The sequence below is a fragment of the Protopterus annectens genome, chromosome 4.part0 (genome assembly GCF_019279795.1).
Source record: "Protopterus annectens isolate FY-2018-M chromosome 4.part0, PAN1.0, whole genome shotgun sequence".
Classification (NCBI taxonomy): domain Eukaryota; kingdom Metazoa; phylum Chordata; order Ceratodontiformes; family Protopteridae; genus Protopterus; species Protopterus annectens.
Window position 1 is genome coordinate 1738957090 of NC_056733.1, and position 26429 is coordinate 1738983518.

The window sequence follows — 26429 nt, forward strand, 5'->3', positions numbered from 1 at the left end:
TTCCCTTTGCATACCTGCTTACATCTGCTTTAAGGTGCTATAATCACTCTATTTCTGACTGCCATTATTGTAGGCATCATTTAAAATTAGCAGCCCTTGCATGGCTTAGACCTGGGAACAGGAACTGCATAGTCACTGGTTCTACCACTAAACTATCCGTGATACATTCTGTATGGCTGGTAATTAGGATATATGACTTTACTACAGGCATTCTACAGTACTGGCAACATATGTGACAGTCGTTTGGTGTACATATGTATAGTACATGTTACTGTTCATATGTTTCTGAGAGGCATATGTATACATTTGCAAGTATACATATTTATGAATCTGACACATACTTGACAACTACTTATATGCATGTATTTGTGATGTGTACCTATGCGAATTTAAGTATGTACATTTATAGATATATGACTACATATCTGGAGTCATACATGGCCATGTATATGAACAACCACATACGGGAGGTACCAGTACCGTTTGTATACAGGGGTTGTGTGTGTCATTATGACTAGGAACCTGCACGGGGTATACAATTTGTGGACATGTACTATTTGCAAGATGGCTATGGGGAAGCTTCATGGGAACATGTGAAAGGTATTCATTCCTGATAATGCATGTGGGGATACGTGCATCACAGTCAGGTATTTAATCCCGGGTCGTAGGTTCTGCAGGACCGGGTGGAGGCTGAGCAGGGTTGTGGTCAGGTACTGCTAATCTGAATTGTGCCCTGTAGGGTTGCCACCTTTTCAAATGCCCAAAGTGGGACATGTTTTGCACAAATGTCAGATTTTGCAAGGCAAAACATACCTACAGCCAGTACAAAGGACAGAACTTCACTGTTTTGCCTACATAAATGCTTATTCTTGTAGCATTTTAGTTGCTTATTCTGTTTCTTATAACATTTAGGTGTTTCAGAAACAGAATAACTGTTTTATGCAACTATTACATTAAATATAGGAAATATGTTTGTCCTGATATCTCAGGACATTTGCCATTTTTTAAATTTTTATGGAGGACACAACTGGCTAAAGAGAGGCTGTCCCTCGCAAAGTGGGACATGTGGTAGCCCTAGTGCCTGGATGTCAATGGGGGTGGACATCATGTTATGCCACAAAGTCTAATCTTGCGAACAGACACTTATCCCATGAGGGATGTCCAAAAATTGTGAACAATAGACCCCATTCAGCTGGCTATTCAAAAATGTGGTAGGGTTATGTATGCATGGGATACCTAGTTTGCAAGCCTGAGACTGCTTAGGGTGCAACTGCCTACTAGATGTGGGTAGGGGGCACTATGGGCAGATATGGCGGCACCAAGCTAGCAGCCCGGGTATAGGTGGTTTTGGTGGACGTTCAGCAAGCGGGGAGGTGTGCTGTGGAGGGGATGATGGGTATTCAGTTATATATCCAGGTGTGTTGGGGTTGGATGGCTAAGTTCAGGACAGACCATTATGTGGGTGTGAGCTGGTAATGTTTCTGTACATGTGTATCGCAAATTTTAATATTCATATGTTTGTGGGATTGTGTTCTGCAGTATGGCCTGTTAGGGTGTATTGCAGATGTGAATGTATGTTCTTTGATTTCCTTTCTGATTCACCCACTGCTCCCTCGTACACCTCCAGTTCACCTATTGTACATCCGACCCAGTCTCACCTTGGTGAATTATTACATTACCCGTCACCCCCCCCCCCCATACTCCACGCACACCATCCATCCCTTCTCTGGTTAATGTCCCATGGCACAGACAACAGAACACATTGCATACTCTACATATCTCTGGTACCAATATGGTTGTGAGGACAACCCTGGCATATTTGATCTTCCACATGCTGTACTTCATGCACATAGGTACACGCAAATACCTATCTTTCATGACATGGTAGGTAGACCCAAGTAATAACCATTCATTTTGGGCCATCCAGACAGGGACGACCTGGACCGTGAATGGGCAGATATTGAGCGAATGCTCTGACCATTGGTAGGGTTGCCACCTTTTCAAATGGCCAAAGTGGGACATCTTCGGGACACACATCAGATTTTTCAGGCCGACACATACCCAAGGTCAGTACAAAAGATAGTACTTTACTTTTATGTTTAAGTGAAAGCACCTCACCTAAGTGTCATGTTTAATCATAGCCTCACCTCAGGTTTCGTGCCCACTGAGTGGCACAGAGCTACAGTTATCCCAATCCACAAGGGGGATCCACTTTGGATCCCGGAAACTACCGTCCCATCAGTCTGACAAGCCTTCTCTGCAAGGCCATGGAGCGTATTATCATGGAACTTATAAACAAAGACATTGGCAACCTTCAAACACTGGATCCCGCCCAGTTTGGGTTTGTGAAGGGCCGATCTTGTCTCCTGAACCTGATTGACTTCTTTGAATCAGTCTCCAGAGCCATGGACAAGGGTAAGGTGGTCCACACAGCCTATCTAGACCTTGCCAAGGCGTTTGACACCATCCCCCACTCTGGAATCATAGATAAACTTACTAAGTTGGGCATTAATCCCTATGTCACCCAATGGGTTGCTAAATGGCTTACTGATAGAACCCTCACTGTAAAAGTAGCCGACTCCAAATCCAGCTCCAGACAAGTGACAAGTGGAGTACCTCAGGGTTCAGTCCTGGGGCTCTTGTTTGGCATCTACTTCTCTGAAGTACAGGTCCACACTAAGGGACTCTGGCTAACAAAGTTTGCAGATGACTGCAAACTGGGAGCCATTATTGAATCCCCAAATGATGTGGATACTCTACAAAAGGGCCTTACAGAAACAGATGCTTGGTGCCAGAGCCATGGACTCAAGCTCAATGCCAAGAAATGTATTGTTATCCCCTTTGAAAAAACATGTATCCATGAATTACCATATAGGTGGCAGTACACTAAACACAGAAAGTGTGATAAGAGACTTAGGGACACAGGTGGACAGTGGTCTCACCTTCGATAACCACATCGCCACAACAGTCAGGAAATCCTTCTATGTGGCACACCTCATCATGAAGGGCTTTTCATCCAGAAAAAAGGAGATCATTGTCCCACTGTACTCATCCCTCATTAGACCCATTATAGAATACAACGCCCCACTTGGTATGTACCTCTCAAGACATCTGCAATAACTGGAAAGGCCTCAGAAATACCTCACTAAAAGAATCACAGGCCTAAAGCAGATGCCCTACGCTGACCGCCTTAAAAAACTCCAGCTATACTCTGTCACATATCGTCTACTCAGAGGCGATCTCTGCTTAACATACAAGGCCATGTCAAACCCAGAGCTGTTGGACATGCTACACTTTAAGAAATCCCAATTCCTCAGAGCTACACGTTCCAGGGATCTAAACCTTGTCATCACAATAAACAAAACATGCTGGAGGGATAGGTTCCTGACCCAGAGACTCCCCAGACTCTGGAATAGATTGCCCATACATGTCAAGCAGAGTGCCTCTTTAGACCTCTTCAAGAGGAACCTTGACGATTGGATGGGAGAAAGGAAATTCACCCCAGGGATCACGTCAGTCACCCTGCTAGACAGGGGTCCAGGAAAGTAAATAATGTTGGAAGAAATAGCCAGGGAATTGTTATGGCTAGGCTTGTATAGGCCCTAGGGCTGATAGCCTAGTACCAGCCTATGAACCTATGAACCTATTCTTTTAGCGGTTTAGTTGCTTATTCTGTTTCTTGTAACATTTAGGCATTTTAGATACAGAATTAACTATTTTATGAAACTATTACATAAAATATGGGACATAATTATGTCCTACAATCGCAGGACATTTGCCATTTTTAATATTTGTGGTAAGGACACGACTGCCCATAGAGGGGCTGTCCCTCACAAAGTGGGACAGGTGGTAAGCCTAACCATCGGGCTAGGCTTAGCAAAGGTCAGAAGCACGTAAACAAGCTGCGTTTCGCTTTCACTTGGTATAACAATCAACACTACAGTGGAATACGGGCACGGGGTTTTAAATGTCATTTGTTTGAGGGATGGGGACTCAATATTCAGCTACGTGCCTTTGTGCTTACTTTTTATTTTGGTGTTCAGGAAGCTGTCTTGTATGATTTGCATACATTTCAGTATCCATGGACACTGACAGGATTGATTGCTATTAGAGGAAGGCTGTACTAGTCAGCATTTTAGGTTGCTTGTCTGCAGCCGACATGTTCACACCTCTGTGCAGTACTTAGACACACCCCTGCACTCGCACACATTTCCTATGCACGTGGATGTTGCGGCAGCGCACTTTCATTAATATGCATGTGGTTCTGCTGTGCCATCTCTACGCCGCATGGTCGGCGCAAGGCTACGAGCTTCATGAATACCGGAGACTATTATATTAGGCAACAGAGTTTATATTACAATGTCAAAATGTCATAATATCGAACGCCTAAACATCGACCCGTATTCATCAAAATGCATTTATGCGAATTAATGAATACTTACAGTGCAAAAACCAATTGCTCTGCAATCCCACATAACTAACCTAACCTAAAACAACCCCACCCATGTTTGGGGGCTGTGTTCCCCACACCCCCTGCCATGGGGGGCTGTGCCCCCTCCACACCCCCCTAACTAAATATACCAACTCTGAGACCGCACTACCATGAAGTTGGCTAACTTACATCTTTTCCCTGGAAGTATTCATTGATTCACGTAAATGCGTTTAGATGAATGCAGTTCAATGTTTAGACGTTTGAAATTACGATGTTTCAATGTCATAATATAGAACCTAGGCAACATGGTATTACAGATTTATATTTAAATAATTCAAAAACAATTTTATTCCAAAAAGCAACTCAGATAAATCTAATCCTTTTAATTACAGGCCAATTTCTCTGATTAATGTGGACATAAAAATCATGTCCTCACTCTTAGTGGAGAGACTTTAAAAAGTTTTGCCTCATATTATATCATCCTAACAATCTGGTTTTATGAAAAATAGGCAGACTTGGGATAATAAAGCATCTGACAAAGTTAATCTGGATTTCTTATTTTTATCTTTATCTTACTGCAACATTCCAGAAGAATTTATTGATATGCCAAAAAAACTTCCACCAGTATAGAAACCACCAAAACAAAACTAAATACTAGTAAATGGCACAAGGAACAAAACAATATTCACACTTCTTGTATGTATCAAACTCTAACTGTTCATTCATTAAGTTGTCATATAAAAAGTTGTATATTGCTTTAAATTTTCTTTGTATTTCTACAAAGATTATCTGTTCATATTCATCTTTATCATCTAGCATTTTTAACATGCTGTTAACATACTGTTCCGTGTTCATTACTACAGTATTTAGTTTTGTTTTGGTGGTTTCTATACTGGTGGAAGTTATTTTTGGTGGTAAAATATTTGCTTCTTATGGCCGAGGTAGCCCTTGATACTATTATGGATGCTACTTCATTAATTAATTCTGGTACTGGAGGACCGGATGTTATTCAGCTTTTGCTTAATACCATGTTGGACATTCAGAAAACTTTAACTAAAATGGTACCTAGAAACAGCAGACCTGAAGAAGTGGCTACTAGTTCTGAAGATGATTGAGAGACAATGATTGAATGTACCAGAGTGAATAGACCTATGTCACTCACAGGTAACAAACAATGACTATGAACAAAATGACAATCTACAATATGTGGATGTCACATCAGCTCTTAATAGTAGACAAGATCCATTTCTTAATTCTTCTTTCAATACCATGTCTAAAATTAATAATGAATACAAAGAATCCTATGACAGAATGTTCAAATTGTTAAAGAAATACTGAAATTTGGACTTGGAAAACAAATATTTGGAGAGGTGTCTTGAATTAAAAGTAGTAGCTAAAGGACTCAGTTTTTTTAAGTGTCCTAATGAAGTCAATGTGAATGATTCTTTTTATACTGTTTTGGTTGGCTTTTTAACTATGCTGGTTTAAAACTGCTAGCTTTACTGATTGATAACAATAAAAAAAGATATGGACACTTTAAAATCTGATATTATCAAATTAGACCAGTGTCTTTGTACTCAAAGCCAAAAAAATGCTTATTATTCAGCCCGCCTTCGTGAAGTTGAACAGCATATAACACATAAACAAAATAAGCTAGTGAGAGATATAGCTGCTTATGAGAATTCATCAGCTTATGCTAACGTTTTAAGCAAAAATAATGATAAAAAATAGTTTAACTTTAACAGGGACATGCATTTGAATGTTACTAATAGCAAAACAATGATTGACAGTTGCATTAACCAATCAGCAACAACATTTCAGGGGACAGAATGTTCAAGCTGGTCACGGCAATAATTTTATAAATGCATCTTGTGCTTCAATGGAAACCAGCTTAAGAAGAGTGAAAATGGCAAAAGAGACTGATAATTGTTTTATTAACAATGAAGTACCACAAAACAAAATGGGTGGAACAAGACCAAAAACGTTTTATTTCAAAATGAAGTAAAAGGAGTAAAAACCAGGGCCATGAGGACAAGGGAACTAACAACGTCAGGATCTTTGACAGACAATTGAATATAAATGGTAATAACGCTTGTATTTTTAACTTATATGACTTTCATTTTACCTCGTTGCACTCTAAGGTGTTGGCTCTTGGACTTAATTTTGTGCCCACAAAAAGGGCAGACTGTGTAGGAATGTTGATAGAGCTTAAAAAATATACTAGAAAGCTAAATTTGAACTTTTTGTTAAGTAATATGTCAACTAATGTTTCCAAGTTTATAAAACCCTCTTGTTTTAATCCTGCATTGTCTAATACACTGAAAGTTTTTGAAAGTATGTGTGAGTCAGAAATTAGAGCTGTGTTACATAAACTAAGCATTTTAAACACTATAATATGACTAGTGAAGAGAAAAAATGTTTGAATGACAGAAAAAACAATTGTAACTTCAGAATTATGAAAAGTGATAAGGGAGGGGGGCTTGTAGTAATGAACACAGAACTGAATGTTAGCATTATGTTAAAAATGTTGGATAATAAAGATAAATATGAACAGATAAGCTTTGTAGAAATACAAAGAAAATTTAAAGCGATATACAACTTCTTATATGACAACTTAATGAATGAACAGTTAAATTTTGATACATACAAGAAGTGTGGCTATTGTTTGGTTCATTGGCCATTTACCAGTATTTAGTTTTAATTTATTGATATGATAAAGATACTTTATAAAAATTCATATATGTGTCTCTATGTAAACAAAACATTATCAAGTCCTATCAGGATTCTAAGTGGGACTTGACAGGATTGCCCCTTAATTCCCTATCTTTTCATTTTATATATAGAACCTTTATTTCTATACATCTCCCAGAAAATGTTTCATTATATCCCCAAAATTTTGAATAATAAGGTAACTCTGTCTGCATTTGCTGATGACTTAAATGTTTATTTTGAGCTTCCAAATATGGACATGAACAAACTCCTTTCATCATTAAACACATTTTCAAAAGCTTCAAATTACAATATTAACTGGGTCAAATTTCTAATTGTTCAAATAAACCCTCAAATCACAAAGAAAATAATTCTCCAGTTTCTCCTTTTAGGATGGAATACTCAGTCAAATACCTAGGTCTAACTTTTGAACTGGTTAGTGTAATTCTCAAGCAATCTGGAAATATATCACTGATTGATAAGTATATTTCTTGGCATTTTAATCTTTCAGAGTTCTGCATTGTCTTAATTTTGCCTGACTGAATTGTTTTATAATTTTCTGGCATTGTTTTCTGTTCTCATCTGTCCTGAAACTGTTTTTACCATCCCCCACCCTATTCTTGTGGTGTAGTTATAGTTGGTGGCTTTGCAGTTGCCCGTCCCTACTGTAAATCTGATCTGGGACACCCCTCCTAGTCTGGTGTTCACTCTACTTAATACAGAGAGAACACTTGAAAAGGCCAACCCACTTAGGTTCTTAACCTCTGCTTCTCCTTCCTCTCTTCCTCTCTCCTTACACTTTAAAAAATGTGCACTTTATTTTGCGTTTGCCTCTTCTTAAAAGTACTTAATTGTATTTATTCTGCTGCATTTATTACTGCTTGGTAGTAGCCTGATTAAATTGTAACTGTTATTCTAAGCCTTTTGGTTTAAGCACTTGGGCTTCAGACCAGTTGTTTTACATTAAGAAGGTTTGTGGTCTGCACTGTTGTGGCAGGACAGGTAGCTTACATCCTACTAAATTGGGAATTGCTGATTGAAGGCTCAGTGTCTGTTATTCTAAAAGTGTATTAGTTCTAGTTTAAGCACGTAGGCTTCAGGCCAGTTATTTTACATTAAGAAGGTTTGTGTTCTGCACTCTTGTGAGAGTAGAGGTTAGATTCAGCCCTTCTGAGCTAGGACTTTCTGGTTAAAGGATTATTGTGGCTGCTTATTTCAACTGTTTCTTTCTGAAACTGGTGCACCGTGTTTGCTGTAGCATAGACTATATTCAGGCATGCTGAATCTAGCTTTGTTTGTATAACTTAAGCACTAATCCAGGCCATCTTTTTTAGGAGAAGGTTCCCCTGCACCCTAGTGGCATGAGTGTGCAGCTAGAACTTTTCTGATTGAAGACTGCTGGAACAGGGCTCCATTTTTTCTGCTGCATTTATTACTGCTTGTTAGTAGCCTGATTAAATTGTAACTGTTATTCTAAGCCTTTGGTTGAAGCACTTGGGCTTCAGACCAGTTGTTTTACATTAAGAAGGTATGTGGTCTGCACTGTTATGGCAGGACAGGTAGCTTACATTCTTCTAAGTTGGGAGTTGCTGATTGAAGGCTTGGTATATGTTATTCTAAGAGTGTATTAGTTCTGGTTTAAGCACTTGGGCTTTGGGCCAGTTATTTTACATTAAGAAGGTTTATGGTCTGCACTGTTGTGGCAGGACAGGTAGCTTACATTCTTCTAAGCTGGGAGTTGCTGATTGATGACTTTGTGTATGTTATTCTAAGAGTGTATTAGTTCTGGTTTAAGCATTTGGGCTTTGGACCAGTTATTTTACATTAAGAATGTGTGGTCTGCACTCTTGTGAGAGGAGACAGTAGATTCTGCCCTTTTGAGCTGGGAGTTTCTGGTTAAAGGCTTATTGTGCCTGCTTATTTGAACGGTTTCTTTCTGAAATTGGTACGCCTTGTTTGCTATAGCATAGACTAAATTCAGACCTGCTGAATCTAGCTTTGTTTGTATAATTTGAGCACTAATCCAGACCATCTTTTTTGGAGAAGGTTCCCCTGCACCCTAGTGACAGGAGTGTGCAGTTAGAACTTGCCTGATCAAAGACTGCTGGAACGGGGCTCAGTTTTTAGCTTTTTATTGGCTAATTTGTTTAAATCAGTTTGCTCATTTGCTACTGTTATATATATAAAAAGACACTTTATGCAGCGCTGCTTAACTAGGGTTAAACTATTCCTGGTCTTCAAATTTTCCCTTAGAACTAGCCAGTTTTTTAGTTTTAGCACTCATATCTGTTTCATTGAGCTCAGCACTTGTTCAGAACTCATTGTAGGTACTAAATAAGCTACAAATTACTACAGCACTCAACTTTCCTCACTTGTCTAGAGTAAAACAGTTTTTAGTACTTAATAAATAAGCACCTATCCAGACATGTCTAAGAGTCAGCTCGCAGTGTTTTCTCCTGTCTAACTAATGAATCTGGGCATCTTGGGGCAATGCAGCAATTGCCTCATGTACACAGACAACCCTCTCCTCCTACCACCCAACACTACAACCTATGAGAAATGCACTTATATAGCCAAACTGGAAGCAAAGCTCTCTTCACCCAAGACTGGACTAGACAGTCAAGAGGAGAAGGTAAACACTTGCACCACACCACACTCAACACATAGTCCCTCAAAACCTACACCACCAAAACACACACCTACATTCGCAGAGGATCTCAATAAAAATCTGCTCAAGCAACAGAGACCTCCAAAGCAGAAATGCATGCAACCTCCACCCCTCAGCACAACCCAAATGATACATAGCCCACAAACACAGTGTGCCACTCAATCACAGCCCATAAGGCATAACAACATACCCAACACTCTAGTCATAGGTGACTCTATAGTCAGACACACTGATGTTCCACTCACCAGGCTAAACAAGGAGAAAGTTACTGTCAGCTGGCTGTCAGGTGCTAGGATCTGCCACATAATGCAAGCACTCAGGTCATTCCACAACAAGTACAAATATGACTCTGTCATTGTCCATGTTGGTGTGAATGACCTGAGATGTACCTCCCTGGACTACATGAAAAGAGACATGGAGGAGCTCTCTGATCTTGTAGCTCAGGCAGGTATAACCCTAGCCCTGAGTAGCAACCTGCCATCACCTAGAATGATACCACAGTACAAGGACAAAATGATAGACTTCAACACTAGGCTAAGCTTCTGGTGTCTTTCTAAGGGGATCCAGTATCTGTCTGCCTGGGATGACATGATCGACAGACCATGATGCTTTGCCAGAGATGGCCTGCACCTGTTGCCCTTGGGATTCCAGATACTGGCTAAGGCTCTTATAGTGCCTTTTTTAGGCAAGGTTCAAATGACAAATTCACCACCATAACAGGTACAAGCAAGTAAACTCTGAGGGTAATGCTACTCAATGCTAGAAGTCTAAACCTCAAAATGCATTCACTCGAGGATGGAGAACATCGATAGATGTGCAGTGACAAAGACCTGGTTTAAGGCTCCAGAGAGCACACCTGCATTACTAGGCTATAATTCATGCCACACCTTTCGGCCATCTAACTTGGACCAAAACACTAAAGGTGGAGGCATGTCCATATTCATTAAGGATATCCACACCTCCAGGCTAGTTGCTCAGCATAATGCATCCAAGATTATCCAAGTGCAACTAACTCTGGTCAAGACTGCAATCCAAATTGTAACTTGCTACAGATCCCCCACCATGCCCCAGGATTCCCACTCCTCATTTCGTGATACAGTGGAAACTTATAGGTTACAACCCAACACCCTAAAATGGCCAATTTCAATTACCCCACCATTAACTGTAAAAACTACTCATGTAACCAACTCTTTTGCTCAACGTTTTCTGGAATTCATAAATTCCAATGCCTTGGATCAGCTTATCCACACCTCCACCAGGGACAGCAATATCCTAGACGTGCTGATTACCAACATTGGCAACAGGTGTTCCACACCAGAGGTCAATTCCTCATTAGTCAGATCCGACCACAAGCTAATCAGCCTAGACATCCACATCCCACCTCCAACCCCCATTAAGGAAACCACTGTAAAATATTTCTCCAAAGGCAGCTTCACTCTTCTTAAGACAGAAGTGGCAAACTTCACAACACCCATGCAGATGGGCAATAGAGGTACAACTGCTAAATCCTACACAAATACACTTTATAAGCACTTGAGTGCATGGACCGTGCTATCCCTAACAGAACCAAGATGATATCCACCAAAAAAAGGAAGTCAGTCTGGTGGTCGCCTGCCATAAATAAACTCTACAACAGAAGAAAGAAACTGTTGCAAAAAAGTAAAATTCCATGACTGGAAGAACTCCTTGGTCAGCCTCAGTAAGAAGCTGAGATCCCTCATAAAATCCTCCAAAGCTAGTTATGAAAACAAAATCACCATTGATTCTAAAGACAGCCACAAAGCATTCTATAGCTATGTCAAGAATCTCAATGGCAACACTCAGATCTGCTCTGAGTTACAGCACAATGGCACTAAATCTACAGAACCAACTGATATTGCCAACATCCTGGCAGATAGGTTCAGTGCTAACTTTACCCCCTCACCCCCCCTAAAGGACCCATCTCTATACCAGAAGAATGCAAAGTTCCTGTAATCACAGCTGCACAGGTATAAAACACACTCTCCAAAGCCAAGAACACAGCATCTATGTATCCTGACAACATCCCAGGCTGCATTCTACATGAATTACAGAATGAACTGGCACCCCACCTAAGCACTATGTTCAATCATAGCCTCACGTCAGGCTTTGTGTCCACTAAATGGCTCACAGCAATGGTTATCCCACTCCACAAAGGAGGAGCCACTACAGACCCCAGGAACTACTGCCCCATTAGCCTAATGAGCCTGGTCTGCAAGGCCATGGAACGGATCATCATGGAACTTATAAACAAAGACACTGGTTATCTCCAAACTCTGGACTCCATCCAGTTCGGGTTTGCAAAAGGCAGATCATGTCTCCTAAACCTGACTGACTTCTTTGAAGCAGTCAACAAAGCTGTAGATGAAGGGAAGGTGGTTCATACAGCCTATCTAGATCTTGCCAAGGCTTTTGACACCATCCCCCACTCTGGAATTATAGATAAACTCATTAAACTAGGTATAAATCCCTATGTTACAAGATTGGTTGCCAACTGGTTCACTGACAGAACCCACACTGTGAAAGTAGCAGACTCCAAATCCGACTTTAGACCTGTGACAAGTGGAGTACTACAGGGTTCAGTCCTGGGTCCTCTCCTGTTTGGTATCTACTTTTCTGAAGTACAGGCTAACACAGAAGGTCTTTGGCTAATGAAGTTGGCAGATGACTGCAAACTAGGAGCCATAATTGAAACTCCTAATGATGTGGACATCCTACAAAAAAGCCTCACTGAGACAGATGCCTGGTGTCAAAGCCATTGCCTCAAGCACAATGCCAAAAAGTGCATTGTCATCCCCTTTGGTAAAAACTCTGTACCCATTAGCTACCACATAGGTGGTACTCTACTTAACACTGAAAGTGTGATAAGAGACCTTTGGACACAGGTGGACAGTAGTCTCTCCTTTGATAATCACATCACCACAGTTGTCAGGAAATCTTTCTACATGGCACATCTCATCACAAAATGTTTCTCATCCAGGAAAAAAGAAGTCATTGTTCCCCTCTACTTGTCACTCATTAGACCCATTATAGAGAAGAACACCCCTTTTGGTATGTACCTCACAAGACATCTACAACAACTGGAAAGGCCACAGAAATACCTCACAATGAGGATTACTGGCCTCACACAGATGCCCTACACAGACCATCTCAAAAAACTCCAGCTTTACTCCTTCTCATATCACCTACTCAGAGGTGATCTCTGCCTAACATACAAAGCTATGTCAAACCAGAGCTGTTGGACATGCTCCACTTAAAGAAATCCCAATCCCTCCGAGCTACATGGTCTAGGGACCTAAACCTTCTCACCACAATAAACAGAACATGCTGGAGGGATAGATTCCTGTCCTAGAGACTCCCCATACTCTGGAACAAACTACCTATCTATATCAAACAAAGCTCCTCATTAGCACTCTTCAAAAAAAAAAAAAATCTTGATGATTGGATGGGAAATAGGAAATTCACCCCGAGGATCACCTCTGTGGCTCTGCTCTACAGGAGCACAGGAAAATAATTTTCTTGGGTGGCGAAAGTCAGGGTACCTTTTTGACTAGGCTTGTATAGGCGCCAGGGCTGATAGCCCAGTACCTACCTATGAACATAACCGCCACAAAATAATCTAATGAATCTAATGAAAATGTGGACTAGTATTTTACAGGACACTCAGAGACAGAGACAATTACAACTACCAGTCCTGTCTAAAGCTGCATTCATTAAAATGAACATCTTACCTAAATTATTATATCAATTTAATGCATCTAATATGATTGTTCCTCATAATTTTTTTCAAACTATCAAAAAGGAGTTGTCCATATATATTTGGCTACCTGCATTGACCAGAATCAGTTATATGAAACTTGTTTATCGTAAAGAACGTGGCTATTTCTCCCGTTACCATAAACACTGTTGAGACCTGTCACTGTGTATTACTTTTTTCTTTACTTCTGCAATGATTAAAGATATTTTGATTTAATTTAAAACCTTTGTTTCAAATTTTATAGTGCAAACACTGGCATACATTTGCTAAAGAAAAAATACTGTCTCACAATGAAAACAGACTTAGCATTAACATTAAACATTCATCAGAACAACACTGAAACCCACATTCAAAGAAAATGCATTTGGCCAGTGGCAGATAAAGTTTACCCTTGGGCTGTTTCCAAACCATAGGCCGCTGCCCAGATTTTTAAGACTATGCATACATGCATGTACCTTTAATTTACCTTCCTGGTTGTAATAAATTATATTCATTGTATAATACAGCACCTCTTGTAGTTTTGAAGATTTTTCCAGTAAGCAATGAAATGAAATGTATGAACCAGAAATGACAAAACTGCCCATTTCAGAACATTTTAGTCATAAAAGGCCACTCAAACTTCTGTCATTACAATCCACCAATGTCATTCAATATGCACAATTCCTCCAGAAGTAAAATTAATTTGAATAATTGCACATTAAAGAGATCTGCAACTAATGAAGACATTGTTACTAGCAAACATTATATGTCAGTGTTTCATCTACAAATTCAGTGCCTGTTGTTCTTGAAAAATAATTTACTAATGCTACTGTAAAAAAAAATTGATAAACTGGTTATATTGCAATAAGTAATGGATTGCAAACTGGCAACAGGTCCATTGTTACTAGGCATCTCATCCGAAGAAGGACACAACCAGGACTGCAGCTCCCCCACCCCCCTTAAAGTACAACACAGTATCAATAATCCATCTACATGGTGTAGGAGTAGAACCCACAGCCTTTTACATGAAAAGTACACATGCTACCTGTTGCTCTATTAATATTGCTTTATTGCTTTCATGTTTTTTAGCAAAAAAAAAAAAATTATAACCATTTGCTAAACTAAACAGTTGCTCACTGAAGACAGACTTAGCATGAACGGTGGTGAACTTCTCTTCCCTTGAAGCTCACAATTCATTGAAAATGCACTGAAGCTCACAATTCCTTGAAAATGCAATCAAACATGTAATCTGGTAGCTGGTGTAAAAGATTTAAGCTCTTGCCTTCTGTAACCAAGGTGCAAGGTTTGAGCCTGAATAAGTTAAATTGACAGCCATCCCTACTTAGGGCATGATACACACACACATTGTGTGTCCTTTATTCCAATAACCACAGACAGAAGAAGTAAGAATGGCTATGTGTATAAATTCTATATGCAGATGGAATAGAAGCATCAACAGCAGGTGGGTATAGATGCAAGAAAGGCATTCTTAAAGATGAATAGCCTTAAAGAAATTAAAGTTTTTAAATTAGAAAAATGTTGTGGCATTTTGCCATTTGCTCGCTCTACATTCAAGTAGACATTTAAAAATCACCCACAAAACACCTGGGTTAACTGCATCTTTATATTTTGTGTATTTTAACTGCATCTAATACAAAAATGTGAACTTTTTAAAGTCTTTACAAGTTATTGCATGTCTTGCCAAGGCATTTACTATTTACTACTACTTGAATGCAGAGAGAGCAAATGGCAAATAGCATTAGTGCAGATCAAAGTCCAGGGCTTAATGAAACCATGAATATCAAATGTTTTTTGCTAATGCAAAAATTATAATGCTTAAAATACAATATTTACAGAAACATTTTTAATATAGAATGTATTATTATATTTATACATTTTTTCAACATTATTATTCATTATTTTCTTTTCAAGAAATGCAAGTTGTACAAGTTTATTGTTTATGCACATTTTACTTTAATGATAGTGTGACATTACACATGAAAAGTAATATAAGTACTGTAGTACTGTTTCTTTAACTTTTCTACAGCAAATGTTTTTTTTTAAATGAAGAGTTTAATTATGTAATAATGATTCCTATTGGTCAAAATATTGATTAGTGTGGTATAAAAGGGTGGTGACGTAATTTATTCTGATGAAGTTCGAGTGTTTTATTAAAAGGTGAACGAAAGTACTAATATTGTGTCCAGGCTCCACTTTCTTGGACTTGTGCTATTGTTTTATTTTGTTTTGTTTTTTCTGGAAAAGGAGTTTTCATACTTTTGTGCTTGTAGTGCTAACTATACATGTAATGCCATATGAGTTGCAGAAGGAGTAAATTCTGGGCACATTGCGGGTGCTGCAAAAAGTACTTCTGGCTAATATCAAAGATTGAAACAATACTAATTTCATGAAATTTAACTTTGACTTAGGAATGGGGTCCATTCCGGTCTTGGTACTAGAAACCCAAAAAACATGGAGAAACTGAAATGCGAGAAACAACAGTGCAATGGAAAACAGACCACAAGACACACATACTTAATGCATTGTTAGTATCTTCCAGGTAGCAAATTCACCTTTGATACCAGAAAAATTAGACATTTGTGATTTCTGTTTTTCAATCTGCTTCAATTCCTTATTCACTACTGAGACTGTACCATAGCAGAAGGGAATAAGGGGGTATAGCATGGGGGGGGGGGGCTACACTACTGAAATGACAACATCCCTTTTTGGATCTGACTTTAAACCAATGTCTCATCTGATTGAGTGGGTGGCAACTCAGGTAGGTCTAAAATACTCAACCTTTATCAGAGCAGGTGAATTTCTCTGTGAGTTGCTCAGATTGCAGCTAGTCAGTATGAATATCACCTGATGTCAACCATGAAGGCCAATGTTTAGTGTTAGTAACCTATTAAAATAAATAAATAAATAAATAAAAATAAATGAAAAAAAATGAAACTAACTCGAGTCTGGAAGAGACTGAGGTGCCTCATTCTTTCTTTCTTTCTTTGTTTAAATTGTATTAACTGCATAAGTAAAAATAACACACACACACACACACACACACACACACACACACACACACACACACACACACACACACAAACGCACACACTCACTCACACTCACTCATTATCTCCCCTTTTTCAAAAGTAATCAAAAGCAAAATATTTCTCCTTAGTTTTTGAAGGTAAACATTTATAATTCTGTATTATAATTATATGCAGACATCTTACTAAGCATCAGGGGTGGCTCGTGCTATAGGACTGTGGGACTGCAGCCCCCCCACCTGTAAAATGGGTTCCTCACTGGTAAAATGGATAAAATAAATTCCCCATTCCCCCCACCATAGAACATATTAAAATAAAACAATTCTCGGACTCCGCGTATGCGTGCTTAGTTCCTGACTGCTGTGTTAGGCAGACCAGAACTACAAGTGCCTGAATATTTGAACTGTATCTTACTGAAATTGGTACACCTTGTTTGCTATAGCATAGACTACATTCAGGCCTGCTGAATCTAGCTTTGTTTATATGCTTGTTGTTTGTTTGCTTGTTATTTCCCTGGAACGCTAATTCCACCTAATACACGGCTTCTCAGCGCTTCTGTGGATCACTAGTGATATCTACATTGCTTACTGTACTTATTTCCTTGTTTCGCTTGAAAGAAAGTTACTGTTTGTCATTTTTGCATTTAAGTTACCTGTAACACATTGCACTTAAGTTACCTGGCACTTGCTCACTAAAGCAATTATATGTCAGCACTAAAAATTAAAAGCACTACACCCTCACTCTCCACTGGCCCTTGTTTTTAATTATTAAGGAATTCCCAATATTATTCTAGCATGTCCAAAGGTCAGTTGTCAATCTCCTCTCTGGTCCAGCTGGTGAATCTGGGAATCTTGAGGCAATGTTACAACTGCCTCATGTACACAGACAACCCTCTCCTCCTCCCAACAAATTCCAACACATGTGAGAGATGCAACCATATAGCCAAACTGGAGGCTAAGCTCTCTCAACTCAGTACTGGCATAACCAGTCAGGAGGAGAAGGAAACCACACTCACTACAATTCCAGTCTCACATAGATCTACCACGACAGCAAACCAAACACATAATCACACAAAAACATACTCGAGGCTCTAAATAAAGATCTGCCTAAGCAGCAGAGCCCTCCAAAGCAGACACCCAAGCAACAGCTACCCCAAAACAAAACACGTGCAACACATATCTCACAAAGCCAGTGTGCGAACAGTCACAGCCCTTAAGACTAAACAACACACCTGATACACTTGTAATAGGTGACTCTATCGGCAGGCACACTGGCGTCCCGCTCACCAGGCTGAACAAGGAGAGGTCACGGTGAGCAGCCAGTCGGCTAGGATCCGCCACATAACACAAGCACTCAGGTCACTCCAAGGCAAGTACAAATATGACTCAGTCATTGTTCATGCTGGTGTGAATGACCTGAGACGTACCTCCCTGGACTACATGAAAAGAGACATAAAGGAGCTCTCTGAGCATGTAGCCCAGGCCGGTATGACCCTGACCTTGAGTAGCATCTTACCCTCACCAAGAATGATGCCACAATACGAAGACAAGATGATCAATTTCAACAATTGGCTTAAGTACTGGTGTCATTCAAAGGGGATCCAATGCCTATCAGCTTGGGATGATATGCTCGACAAGCCACGATGCTTCGCTAGGGATGGCTTGCACCTGTCACCCCCTGGGCTTTCGGATATTGGCAAAGGCTCTTGTTACCCCTATAGTGCCTTTTTTAGGCAAGGCTCAAAAGACAAACCCACCTCCATAGGTATCACAAGGGATAAGAAACTAAAAGTAATGCTACTCAACGCCAGAAGTCTAAACCTCAAGATGCACGCACTCAAAACTCTCCTTAGCATGGAGAACATCGATATCTGTGCAGTAACAGAAACCTGGTTCAGGGCTCCCAAGAGCACCCCAGCCCTACCAGGTTATACCTCATACCATGCTATTCGGCCCCAAAACTTGGACCGAACCACAAAAGGAGGGGGGGGGGTATCGATATTCATCAAAGATACCCACACCTCCAGGTTGGTGGCAAAGCACGAAGCATCAGAGACTATCCATGTGCAACTAACAGTGGGTAAAACTGCCTTCCAGTTTATAGCCTGCTACAGATCACCCTCCCAAACCCAGGAACCCCACTCAGCCTTCCTGAGAACACTGGAAAATATGAAGGTCTCTCCAAACAACATTATATTGGGCGACTTCAACTACCCAAACATAGACTGGGAGCATTACTCTAGCTCCAACACCCTAGCCCAAAGGTTCCTAGAATTTATAAACTCAAATGCTATGGAACAACTTGTTACCACTCCCACAAGAGGGGAAAACATACTGGACCTGATCATCACCAACATGGGGAGTCTATGCTCCAGACCAGAAGTGTATCCCTCACTGGTAAGATCAGACCATAAACTAATCTCACTGGATATTCACATCCCGACCCCACCCCCTGTCCAGAAAACCACAGTGAAAAACTTCTCTAAAGCAAATTTCACACTCCTCAAAACCGAGATGGAATCCTTCAAAGCCCCAAGGCCTGTGGAAAATATGGCCCAGACCGCAGAATCCTTTATAAGTGCATTCTATGAACACCTTCAGGAATGCAAGGATCATGCGATCCCGAATAAAACCAAGACCCAATCCTCCAAAGGCAGACGTCCTGTATGGTGGACCCCAGCCATAAACAAACTATACAATAGAAGGAGGAAGCTACTAAATGATAGAGCAAAATCCCAAAAAGGGAAGGCATCACTGATCAGTATTAGCAAAAAACTACGGGCACTCATAAAATTGTCTAAGGCCAGCTTCGAGAGAAAAATTGCACAGGACACTAAGGATAATCACAAGGCTTTCTTTAGTTATGTTAGGAACCTGGGTGATAATTCCCAGATATGCTCAGAATTAGTCCAAAATGACAAAAATACACTGTACCCACAGACATTGCCAACATCCTAGCTGACAGGTTCAGTGCAAACTCCCCCCCCTCCCCACCAAAAGGGCAAATATCTATCCTAACAGAGTGCTGCCCCCCTGACATCTCAGATGCTCAGGTAAGAGCCGCCCTCTCCAAAGCAAAAAACACAGCATCAATGGGACCAGATGGTGTCCCGGGCTGCGTCCTACATGAACTCCAAGAAGAGCTAAACCCAAACATAAAACTACTGTTCAATCTTAGCCTTACTACAGGATATGTGCCCAAAGAGTGGCATACAGCAGCAGTGGTCCCTCTCCATAAAGGTTGTGCCTCAACGGATCCTGGAAACTATCGCCTCATAAGCCTGATTAGCTTAGTCTGCAAAGCTATGGAAAGGATCATCATGGACCTCATAAATAAAGATATTGGGGACCTACAGACACTGGATCCTACCCAGTTCAGCTTTGTTAAGGGCAGATCCTGCCTCTTAAACCTGGTTGATTTCTTTGAAACAGTCACCAAGGTGATTGACGAGGGGAAGGTGGTCCACACAGCCTACCTGGACCTTGCAAAAGCCTTCGATACAATACCCCACTCAGGCATTATAGATAAGCTCACCAGCTTAAATATAAACCCCTATGTCACTAGATGGATTGCAAACTGGCTCAAGGACAGAACCCACATGGTTAGAATTGCTGGAGCCATGTCAGACTCCAAACCAGTTACAAGTGGTGTCCCACAAGGCTTAGTCCTGGGACCTCTCTTGTTCGGTATATATTTTTCGGAGGTACAGGCCAACACAGAAGGACTGTGGCTGAACAAGTATGCAGATGACTGCAAACTGGGCGCCATAATCGACTCTCCAGCCGACACAAGCATCCTCCAAAAGGGCCTCATAGAAACAGACAACTGGTGCCAGAGCCATGGCCTCAAGCTAAATGCCAAAAAGTGTATAGTCATCCCCTTTGGCAAAAACAAAGTGCCCACAAATTACCACATAGGTGGTAATTCATTAAGTACAGAAGAAGTAATTAGGGACCTGGGGACCCAAGTTGATAGCAATCTCTCATTTGACAACCACGTGGCCAAAGTGGTTAGAAAAACATTTTATATAGCCCACCTAATCATGAAGGGATCCACATTTAGATCAGGGGAGGTCATCGTGCCTCTTTACTCATCCCTCATCAGGCCCATAATTGAGTACAATGCCCCTTTTGGGATGTACCTTACCAGACACCTGCAGCAACTGGAAAGACCCCAAATGTACCTCACCAAGAGGATCAAAGGGCTCAAACAGATGCCATATGCTGCCCGGTTAAAGAAACTCCAGCTCTACTCAGTGGCATACCGCCTGTTCAGAGGCGATCTGTGCCTGACGTATAAAGCCATGTCCAACCCGGAATTAATGGACATGCTGCACCTCAGAAAATCCAAATCCCAACGAGCTACTTGAACCTCAGCACTGAAATAAATAGGACATGCTGGAGGGACAGATTCATAACCCAGAGGCTCCCTTCACTCTGGAATAAAATCCCAGTCCAGGTTAGGCAGAGTCCCTCATTGACTCTCTTCAAGAGGAATCTTGATGAGTGGATGGGAGATCATAGGTTTACCCCAGGTATCACTTCTGTGTCACTGTGTCACTGTTAGACAGAGGCACAGTATACTAACCTCGAAAAAGGGCATAGCAAAATAAATTTAAAATGGGTGGCGAAAGCCAAACACATTCTGGCTAGTCTTATAAATGCCCTAGGGCAGATAGCCTAGTATGAACCTATGAACCTATGAACAAGCACACATGCTCAGGCATTCTTTAGCTCCAGACTGTTCTGTTAGGCAATCCAGATAGGGAAGGCAGGAAACTCTGCCCTTCCAGCCCAGAGGTCTGTGCGATGATGACCACACAAACCGGAAGGTCACCGGACTGCATCATCCGCAGGCTGGATCAACAGCCTCCTCACATCTCGCGGGAGACCCAACAGCATGCGCAGGCCATTATGGATTACCGATCGGGCTACAGGATCGCTACTGAGGAGCTGGGCTAAGGACAGGTGATCACTGCGGCTGACTTAGCTGAGACAGGTAGGGTGTTTATGGAGGACAGAGAAGTGTGTGTGTGTGTGTGTGTGTGTGTGTGTGTACAATGCCCCAGTTGTGTCATGGTGGTGGGTAGAGAATAAGGCTTGAACCCTGTACCTTGGGCCCAAATGACAAGAGCCTGAATTCCCTACCCACTACCATTTGTAAAACATTTGCAGATTTTTGCCTAATATTTGTTCTGTTCCTCATAAAATCTGTGGTTTCTGTATTTTTGTTACTTAACATAGCCAGTAGTGCAGTGGTAGCAGTGTTGCCTGACAGCTATCGGTTGTCTGGTTTGATTCTTGGCTGAAGTGCCTTCTGTGTGGAGTCTGCATGTCCTCCCTGTGTTTGTGTGGGTTTGCTCTGGTGTCCTCAGTGGATACTTCTCCCTACTTTTTGGACTGTATTCCCCCATTATTGGCTTCGTCCAAGTTTTTTGTGCCAGGGTTGAGAGCTATGGTGATAACTGAACTCACTGAATATGTTTGGGGGCTGTATTCCCCTATTGTTGGCTTTGTTCAGGTGTTTTGTGCTAAGATGTTGACAGCTATGGTGAGAACTGAATTCACTAAATGGTAGCCATTTAAGTTTCAGTCTTCCTTTGTTTCATAAAAGTAGATGATTTGGCATAGTGGTATGTTGCTCTGGCTGTTTTGCACAGGGTCCTGCGTTCAATACTTGGCAGTGAAATGTATGGTGGTAACACAGCATTTTACTCTAGCAACTTTCCAACATTATACAAACAATGTTTAAAATGTGTCCTTGGTTTTTGGGCTTTTGTCTCCCCCCCCAAATAAATTTTGGCTTTTTCCAGATTTCTTGTGCTGCAAAGTTCAGAGATACAGCTGAGTGTCGAGTAGATTTTACATGGAGCTGAGAGCTGCAACTTGTACTTGAAAAAGCCCTGCATTTGAGTCAGGATGAAAGCGCTTGTGGTGATTTTTTGTTAAAAGAACTGTTCTACAAACATTTTCCTGTATTATAGATATCTATTAGGGTTTATGCTGTAAAACATAAGATAAAACTTTCAAATGAAATCCATATCATTGCAGAAGTAAAGCAGTATGCACATTATAGTGTTTATGGCAAATGGGGCAAAATAACCAAAGAATGGGACATTGGAATGGCTGCAGGGGGGACGCTCCATTCGACCATGATTTTGTGAGGGGGGGAAGGGTAGCAAACTCAGACAGCCCCGGCTGAACTATACCTCTCAACTGTCCAGAATTTTGCAGAATGAATAGATTTTTGCTTCTTATTTTTGGTTTGTTCCTCATAAAATTTGTGGTTTTCTTCCAAATCATTTAGGAATGAAGTCACTAAATAATGACAGACATTGAGTTTCAGACGTCATAATCTTCAGAAAAATGCATGCTAAAGCAAGACCTGTTATTCTATCAGCTGTCTTTTTAGTACTGTTTGTATGTTCCCCCAATATATTTGGCCTTATCCAGATTTCCTGCATTAAGAGGTTGAGAGGTACGTGCAAATAAATCGCTTTATAGAATTAGAAATATCCAAACCTCTCAACTGTCTCCAATTTTGGCTCAAAATGTTGCTCTCCCCTAATAATCCCTCAGGAAAATGGCAATTTTGGAAGAAAACATGGAGGGTTTACAATTATAAATAACTGTAATGATCAGAGTTATAGATTACTTTTATTTCAGAAATGCATGTAGATGCTCTTATTTTGTTAGCTGCTCAAGTTAACAGTACTAATTTTAAAAAGGTGTCACTTCTTTGACAGGTTCCCAGCTGTATTGTGTGGCAATTTTATAATTTTGCATCACATATTTGGTCTGTTTTTCATAAAATTCTGGTTTTCTGGCAAATTAGTAGCAAATCATTAAAGATTGAAGTTAGAAAATAATGGCAGACATTTGAGTTTCAGATTTCATACCCTTCAAAAATTCATACTAATGCAAGACCTACTACTATTCTATTATCTAAGTTTATAAGAGTAATATTTAAAAATTATCTTTATTTTTGGGCCTGTGTCCCACTTCTATGTATGGCTTTGTCCAGATTTCTTGCTCTGATGTTGAGAGGTATGAGTGTCAGAGCCATCACCGTCAACCAGAGACATTTCAAACTGTGACCTACTTGTTGCACTCCACCCCCCATTGTAGTGGCTCTGAATGTGTCCAAGCAAGACAAGGAGCAGCTATGCAATTTAAGTGTGCAGAGTATTCCCCCCATCCAAGGTAGACCACAAGTATGACGGTGGCTTTTTATCTGTCCTTGATTTTGCAGTATGTTCTGGTTTTCTGTCATATTTTTATACTGTTGATATTATTCAGAAAATGCATGCTGTTGCAGTGCCCTGTTGCTCTGTATTAAAGTAGCAATGCTTTAATGACCATCAGGTAAGCTTGTCGGAGATTGTAAGATGCAAGTAAGCTTTAATTAGCATACTGTTAAAGAATTACCAACATTGAAAGCCTTTTCATTGTTGCCATGCAGAGAATATTTACATAACTAGATAATGTATAAGCCTTAGGTATTGAAATGCATATGACAGTATTTGTAATAAAGGTCAGGATTACAGTATTTTCAGAAGCTCATTACATTTGTTGGAGACTTGCAGTTATCTTTGCAGGCTTTACCCATAAACTAAACAAAATGCCAATCTATCATGTGTTCATAGGTTCATAGGTTCATAGGTTGGTACTAGGCTATCAGCCCTAGGGCCTATACAAGCCTAGCCATAACAATTCCCTGGCTATTTCTTCCCACATTATTTACTTTCCTGGACCCCTGTCTAGCAGGGTGACTGACGTGATCCCTGGGGTGAATTTCCTTTCTCCCATCCAATCGTCAAGGTTCCTCTTGAAGAGGTCCAAAGAGGCACTCTGCTTGACATGTATGGGCAATCTATTCCAGAGTCTGGGGAGTCTCTGGGTCAGGAACCTATCCCTCCAGCATGTTTTGTTTATTGTGATGACAAGGTTTAGATCCCTGAAGCGTGTAGTTCTGAGGGATTGGGATTTCTTAAAGTGTAGCATGTCCAACAGCTCTGGGCTTGACATGGCCTTGTATGTTAAGCAGAGATCGCCTCTGAGTAGACGATATGTGACAGAGTAATTTGTGCAGCAATCCTTTAAGCAATTTATCTTGAGCTTATTTCTTGTTCGCTGTTCATTTTTTACTTTGACCATGTGCTCTCCATGAAACAAGTAGATAGTTGTTGTCAGGCAGCAGGTCTTTTTTGGATAAGAAACATTTTTACAAGTGGAGGTATCACAGAGATTGCTACTTTCAGCATGTTACTTGATAATTTTATAAAGCTGAATATAAATTATAATTAGAACTGCAGTACAAGGAGAAGTGGTTTGAGCTGAGTGCTGCTTGTTTTTTTTTTTTTATACTTGATTTTGACTGGCATTCCAGTAATGTATTTAAAAAGCAATTTATTTTTTCATGCCTCACAACCTTTGTGTTTCCATCTAGATATTAAGTAAGTTGTCATGTAGCCAATGCATTGAAATATTTTTTTCTTCTACACTTCATTTTGTCTTGATTGGACTCTCTTAATGACGGTTTGGCACCCAGGGCAGCGTATTTAATTAAAATTCCAGTTGTTGTGGTTTTGAGCATAGCTCCACCCCTTTCTAGTTGGTCACGCCCCTTCCCATTTGCCCCACCCATTCAGCTGTCTCCTGCAGCCCCCCTTTAATTTGAAGTCACCAGCCGCCACTGCTAAGCATCAATACATGTTTTCTAAAAACATTTTGACTTTCATAATAAAAGTAATATCACTCTCTGTATGTATAGCTGACTTTCTGAACATTCTTCCAAACCTACAAAACTTAGATGACACTGGTCTACATCAATGAAGTAGCAGTTTTAGGAACATATTCATCTGGTGGCTCTTTCTACGGTTCCTCTGAACTTTCCACTTTAACAGTCTTGCCTCTTGTGTCACTTATTTGGATATCTCTGTGGATAGTTATGAATCCTTCAGCATTTCTGAAGACATTACATACACAACTATATTCTAAGCAGTCTTTGTGAGGTATATTAGCTTTGAAATTATGTCTCCTGTGCCTTTTAAACAGTTTCCATCTACATCACTAACAGTAGACAACTCTGCTGACTCACATTTTTGCTAAACAACACTGTCTAGTTGTTTTTCTTTGGAACCCAGCTGTGGTGACCATTTCTTTCAAAGAAGGCATATTTTTGTATGTTTATCATAATATACATTTTTGTCTTGATTGAATGTATTTCATTTATTGGGTTCTTTACAGGGTTCCCTACAGGTGAAAAAGAACCAGCTGATTAAGCTGTAACTGTTAACACAACTAGCTGAATCTGCCTATTCAGTGCAGATTGGAGGCTATTTGTTTTCTCTGTAGAGCACTATCCCTATTTATGTAATGTCATTGTGTGCCTTTATAGATATTTCTCAGTCCCCACTTTTATGTGATCAGAGAGTTAGCACATACAAATTCAGAGGGGCTTACCCATCTCGTGTGGGTAAATGGAGGTTTGACAAAGCAAAAATGCTTATACCAATGTTTGTGCTTCAGATGTAGGGGGAAATAAGTTCTTTCCCAGTTGTGAGGCGGCATTTTTTTTTTTTTTTTATAAATGAGTGTTTATCTGTCTTTCATAGGGGAAATCCTGTATGTGTTTTTCTTCACTTTAGAAGTAAGTAGGACTTCTCCCTTTTAATCTACACCTCACAAGTAACTGAAGAAATGGTATGACAACACCTTGCTGACTTTTCTATATTTCAATAAAGTTAGGTGACAGTGTAGGTAACATTCACTGTTAATGTCATGATACAAAGGCTGTGGTGCCCTCAGGAAAGAAGAA

The 26429-nt window shown here is 40.4% G+C and overlaps 1 protein-coding gene across 1 annotated transcript in view; it reads left to right on the forward strand.

Annotated features, from left to right (window-relative positions):
• The window catches only part of LOC122800483 (sialoadhesin-like), a 119733-nt gene extending 93840 nt beyond the window's left edge, over positions 1–25893 (forward strand). The window contains exon 3 of the mRNA XM_044069923.1: positions 25859–25893. Within this exon, the coding sequence (XP_043925858.1) occupies positions 25859–25893 (35 nt within the window). The remainder of the gene's footprint in view (positions 1–25858) is intronic.
• Positions 25894–26429: the final 536 nt, after the last annotated feature.